Below are 6402 nucleotides of genomic sequence, written 5' to 3'. Positions count from 1 at the left end.
GCAGCACTAGATCATAATTAAAAACCACAACACACACAACTAAATTTTTTTAAAGATTTTATTTGAGAGAGTGAGAGTGCAAGAGCAGGGGGAGGGGCAGAGGGAGAAGCAGGGTCCCTGCGGAGCAAGGAGCCCCACGCAGGGCTCGATCCCAGGACCATGACCTGAGCTCAAGGCAGACACCTAACCAACTGAGCCACCCAGGCATCTCATAGACTAGATTTTCTTAATACCACTTATGTTTTTAAAAGAGTGGCAGGTAATAAGTGGGGGAGAAGAATGTTTCTGTCCCTTCCTACGGTGACTGCCCTCATTCCGTTGGTATCTCTAGCAGGACTGTTGGCAGCCTCCGTGGAAGAAAACTCCCCACAAGACTGCACCAACACAACCAGCTTGTGCTTTCACGGTCTGCTTCTGCCCATTACCATACCAGTTTCTGTGTTCTTCCACCTTTGGACCTGGATGGGTATTAAACTCTTCAGGCATAATTAATACAACCAGAACCAAGATGATATATATGTATTAATGATATGTCATGAGCATCCTTTTTTTTTTTTTTTTTAAAGATTTTATTTATTTATTTATTTGAGAGAGAGAGAGAGAGCACATGAGACGGGGGGGAGGGTCAGAGGGAGAAGCAGACTCCCCGCCGAGCAGGGAGCCCGATGCGGGACTCGATCCCGGGACTCCAGGATCATGACCTGAGCCGAAGGCAGTCGCTTAACCAACTGAGCCACCCAGGCGCCCATGTCATGAGCATCCTTTTTTGTAAGCTCAACTACATGGAAATACTGGAAACCCACTTAAATTGCAGGAAAGTTGCTTTGCCTTGCTTCTCTCAGAGGTTTAGGACTATGGGAGGCTTAAGCTGCAGAAGTTTCTTTTATTGTACTTTTGTTCTGCCCTTGTTTTTTGAAAATTCTAATTTCTAACTACTGTATCAGAAGAAACATTTCAACACAGTTTCTTATTGGAAATTAACAGTCCCAACCATGACCTGATGACTTTCTTACCCCATTCATCTAGAAGTTAATAATTAAAATTTTATATGTTTATTTTAGATTCAAAGTATTTGGCAGAGTCACATGTTAAGGATGACTGAAATAATTCCAAAGGAGTTATGTTGGAGTAGTTGTAGAGAAATGCATTTGAACTAGTGTGATAGAAAACTACAATAAAATGGAAATTTTATGTACTTGCAAACATTCTGTGTTTGTAAAATTACCTTCATTTCTTTGGCATCAAATGATTACATTAGTAATAATAAAATAAGATGACACTTTTCCATTAAAAAGAAAAAAGGAATTTATATATATAAAGTGTAAGGACGGGCCTAGAGAGACACACCCCAAAAGGGGTTACACTGAGCAGGACTTGGGGCACTGGGGTTGGTAGCGATACCAAAGAGGATTTGAACTTTGATTTCCAGCAAAGAAAAGAGGCAAATGCAAAGTCAGGGTATGATTAGAAGTGGCACAACTGGAAGTAAACAAGTATTTTTTTTTAAGTACCTATGGTGAGGGGCGCCTGGGTGGGGCAGTTGGTTGAGCATCCAGCTCTTGATTTTGGCTCAGGTCATGATCTCAGGGTTGTGAGATTAGGCCCCGAGTGGGGCTCTCCATTGAGCGTGGAGCCTGCTTAAGATTCTCTCTCTCCCTTTGCCCCGCCCCTCTCTCTCTAAAAAAAAAAAAAAAAAAATTTAAAAAAAGTGTTAGAAGTACCTATGATGAAAAAAAGGCACCAGCCTCTTTACTCCATTGTTTAGAAAGTACACCACTGCAGCCCACACCAGGTTTCCCTCTGCCTTGGCCTCACTCTGGGGACATGAGTGGGACACTGGAACATCATGGCCACTCCTCACTGACTTATGGTCCCACCTGTACATGGAACCTCTCCGGTGCCTTTCAGGCCTTTCCACGGCCCTGCCATTTCTGGGGACCCTAAGCGGGGTGGGTCCCAAGAGTCATCTGGAAACTGCTGCTTGGGGCCAGCTTCAGGCTGCTGCCTTCTGGGAGGGTGGAGGGATGTCTAACTTGACCTATCAGATAGACCTAGTACGTGGGTCAGAAGCTGAGGTAAGACTCAAGGAGTGGCCCACCCTTTGGGCCAGGTGGCCCACTTCTACTCCTTTGCCCTGGGTTCTGTAAGATGGCACTACCCCTCCAAATCCCCTCCCCAATAGTCACCTCTCCAGGCCACCTGCGCAGCCCCCAGGCCCGGGTTGTCAGGCTCTCAAGCAGGCTGAGGCAGGGCTCATAGGGAGGTGGGGAGCTCTCCTTAGATTTACTTGGCTTGTGCGTTTAAAATTTATTGAACTTTTAAAAAAATTTATTGACGTTTTCTTTCTGACGATTTTTTAGCCATACAGGTCAGCTTCCTTAAGGTCCATTTTTATTTTCTGGAATTTAGACTGAGTCCAGAAGTAGGCACCAATACCATCCTCTGCAGTCCAGTCCCTGCAGTGGGATTTGGGTCTACTTGAGGACCATCCCTCTGTCTACACTGGAGCCCCCACTGACCATTGCAAAAGGCTGGGAATTTTGTACTCTATGCTCCCAAGAAGAAAAAGAAAAGGTGGGGGGAGTGATCTTCTTGATTATGGACCGACCTGGAACCTCCCTTCCGTCCTTCCCCAGCCTGGCCGGCATCCGCTGCTCATTCTGTCCTTTGCACCGTTCTCCAGCTGCACTCGAGATCAAAGAAGCTGAAAGCCCAACCTCGAGAGAGGATGCCTCCACTCTGGAAGAGGTGTCTTCAGTCCTCTGGGGTGGCCTTGGTGGGAGTGTGCCCTATGGGGTAAGGGACAGGAGTTCTTATAAAGCCAGAACCCCATGTCCAAGATAGGAGGGTGGAGTCTGGAAGAGATAGATGGGCACTGACTTCCTCTCCTGCCATTTGTCCTGGTGCTCAAGGCCATGGGGAAGGACTCTGAGCTTAGGCAAGGGCACCACTAGGCTAAGAGGGGAGCTGGAACCCCGAGTTTTGGTAGGGAGAGGATCAAGTCGAAGCCTTTCCAACCCAACTGTGCCCCAAGGGTCACTCTTGGGGTAAGCACAGCAAGCGAGGTGCTTGTGATTTCCCCCCACCTCCTGTATCTGCCATGCACACCCTTGTGAACCCTTCCCCCTCACTTCTTTAATCCCCACCCCCCTCCCCACAAGCCCCTGTCTCCTCTGTGACATCCCACCCAAGCACACCCCCTTCTGGCCCTGCCTGGGAAGTCAGCATATATGCTTTTGCCCCCACAATCAGAGTGTTTGTCACAGAAGAGTACAATATCAGGGCAGCACGTGAAGTAAAGGAATTCTGGAAAATGTGAAATGTCCTAACCATCTCCACAAAATATGTTCTTTTGAGAACCTTGAACCATGCAGAGAGCCCAGGGTGCCGCCGTGAGAAGCAGGTGGGAAACCCAAGGGTCAAGGGGAGGTGCCTGCACAGGGGGCCCAAAGGACACTGTTATTCTCGGGAAGGGCATTTTTAAACGTGGTGGGGAAAACACAGGTGTCGAGACTGGAGGCTGAGGAGCTGGCCCAGCGGCACCGAGGAGCGGTGGCAGGGATTCTGAAAACAACAGGGTTCTCAGCTCCAGCTCTGGCCTGGCCCTCCGTCTGTGCGGAAGGAAGGGAGCAGTGCGCGCAGGTGTAGGTGTGTTTTCAGGGTGCGGATGCCCTGGGATGAGGAGGGGCTGCCCTGCCCAGCCTCTCTGTGGAGCCTCACTGCACGCCCAGCCTGCTCTGTGATTCACAGCAGAAGGAAGCAGGAGGAGTGGCACGTGGCTCTGTCTTCCCAGGAAGGCTGGAGTTATTTCTTTAACTATCTCATTTGCTCTCATCTCACTACATATATATAGACATTTTCTTTTTTGTTTGCTTGTTTTTGTTTTTGTTTTTAAGTAGGCTCCACACCCAGTGCAGAGCCCAGCACGGGGGCTCGAACTCATGATGGTGAGATCAAGACCTTAGCCAAGATCAAGAGTTGGACGCTCAACCGACTGAGCCACCCAGGCGCCCCAATAGACGCTTTCCTAAAAGAATACCATGTGAATTGTTCTTTGATATTTCCTTTCTCCCGAGGTCACAGAGCTCCTACTCTTGTGATACCTTGGTTAACTTTATCATTTTACCCCAAAATATGCCCCTTTGATTCATACACTATTCAGTTTTTGTTTGTTTTTTAAAAAGAACCTTATTAAAATCTAACTCACATACCATACAATTTAGCCATCTAGAGTATACAATTTCCATGGTTTTTAAAATGCTCAAGGAGGGGCGCCTGGGTGGCTCAGTCGTTAAGCGTCTGCCTTCGGTTCAGGTCGTGGTCCCAGGGTCCTGGGATCAAGCCCCGCATCGGGCTCCCTGCTCGGCGGGAAGCCTGCTTCTCCCCCTCCCACTCCCCCTGCTTGTGTTCCCTCTCTCGCTGTGTCTCTCTCTGTCAAATAAATAAACTCTTTAAAAAAAAAAATGCTCAAGGAGTTGTGCAACTATCTTCACAATCAATTCTAGAACATTTTCCTTATCCTGAAAGGAAACCCGTGCCCATCAGCAGTTATTCCTTATTCCCCCATCACCCCCATCTCTTTTTCCAACCATAGACAACTGTTAATGTGCTGACAGTTTTCATAGATATTTCTGTTTTAGACATTTCATATAAATGGAATCCTACAGCATATGGTCCTTTGTGACTGGTTTCTTCCTCACAGCATAAGGTTTCCAAGGTTCGTCCAGACTGTAGCATGTATTCATACTTTCGTTTTATTGTTGAATAACATACCACCTTATGGATATGCCACATTTGAAAAATCTGTTGATCAGTGATGGACATTTGGACTCTTTCCATTTTGGGGCCATTATAAATAATGCTATTACGAACATTTGTGTACAAGTGTTTGTGTGGGTATACGTGTTCGTTTCTCTGCATATACCCCTAGGAATGGAATTGCTGGATCATACCTTAAGGGATTGCCAACTGTTTTCCAAAGTGGCTGCATCATCATACATTCCCACCAGCAGTGTATGAGAGTTCCAATCCAATTCCCTCCAGTACTGCTATTATCTGCCTTTTAAATTATGGTGTTGATGTGCATTTCCCTGATAACTGTATGCCTACTGGCCATTTGTATACCTTCTTTTAGAGAACTGGTTCTTCAGTCCTTTGCCCATTTTTGAATTGGGCCTATTTGTTTTTGAGTGTCCTGTAAATGGAATCCTCGCATATTTGCTATGCTTCGTGTGATCTGCTTTGTTTCCTCGATGTTATTTTTGTGCTTCTCATCAATAGTTGACATGCTGTAGTCATTCATGACATGTCCAGTTATAATGAAACAACATTGCCTGGGTAGTTTATGAACAACAGAAATGTATTGCTCACAGCTCTGGAGGCTGGAAGTTAAGAGATCAGGATGGCAGCATGGCTGGGCGAGGGTCCTCTTCTGGGTCAGGGTGGAAGGAACCAGGGAGCTCTGTGACATCTATTTTATAAGGGCACTAATTCCATTCATGAGTGCTCCATCCTCATGGCTTAATCCCCTCCCATAGGCCCCACCTCCTATTAACCATCACTTTGGGGGTTAGGATTTCAACATCTGAATTCTGGAGGGACACAAACATGCAGACCACAGCAACTGGCCATTACCCATAAGGGTGCTTTGAACATTTTTGATAGATCCTTGTGTGCCAGAATTTCTCCACTGTGGGTTTTAAACTCTAACTTCACCAGATAATATCAAATGGTTTCGAAATCATATATAAAATCCTATGAATAGAGCAACAACCCTAGGCAATCTCTGTTGAAAACACCATCATTTCTTCACTGCTCAGAACTGCTGCCTCTCAAAAATCCAGGGCCCATCCATGCGAGGTCTGATCCTGGTCTCTCTATTCTTCCCCAAGCTCTATGAGTCTGTCCCTGAGCCAAAGCTACCTTCTCCTAATTACTAAAGCTTTATAGTTTATCATGACATCTGGTAGGACAGATTTTTTACCTATAGGTTTTGGTTACAGAAAGATATTTTGCATGGCGTGATTTGGGATATACCAAAGGCATTGATTAGAATGAGGGAAGGGTGGTTTGGGGGAACTTCTATGAGCAGAAGCCCTGCAGGATCCACTGTCACCAGGTAAAGTGATAGCTGTGATTGGAAGGAACACTTAATACAATACTGGCCAGAGGGCTGGTGGTACCAAACAAAAGGAGTAAGGTCTCCGGGTGGAAACAGGACTGTCCGTGATCCTTTGTTCTTCCTTCTCGTGGTCTTTCCCTCCATAGCCTTCCAGAAGTCACAGGATTGTCCCAAATACTTCCTACTGTTCCTTGACCAGTCCTATCTTCTATATTGCAGCAGCAGACAGATGAAAGACTACTTACATCTTGGAAAATAATCATTAAAATAGAAGGAAAGGG

The 6402-nt window shown here is 46.3% G+C and overlaps 1 protein-coding gene across 1 annotated transcript; it reads left to right on the top strand.

Moving 5' to 3' along the window:
- The first annotated feature begins 279 nt into the window (after positions 1-279).
- LOC110594316 (phosphatidylinositol N-acetylglucosaminyltransferase subunit Y-like) lies at positions 280-492 on the top strand. The gene has a single exon (XM_021705853.1). The coding sequence runs from the start codon at positions 280-282 to the stop codon at positions 490-492; it is 213 nt and encodes a 70-aa protein (XP_021561528.1).
- Positions 493-6402: the final 5910 nt, after the last annotated feature.

This window comes from Neomonachus schauinslandi, chromosome 1 (assembly GCF_002201575.2).
Source record: "Neomonachus schauinslandi chromosome 1, ASM220157v2, whole genome shotgun sequence".
NCBI classification, from domain to species: domain Eukaryota; kingdom Metazoa; phylum Chordata; class Mammalia; order Carnivora; family Phocidae; genus Neomonachus; species Neomonachus schauinslandi.
Note: the sequence above shows the minus strand (reverse complement) of the source record. Positions and strands in the feature narration are given on the sequence as shown.

Bases quoted from the DNA above. Each gene is read 5' to 3' on its own strand.
- LOC110594316 (XM_021705853.1), top strand. From the start codon at position 280: ATGTTTCTGTCCCTTCCTACGGTGACTGCCCTCATTCCGTTGGTATCT.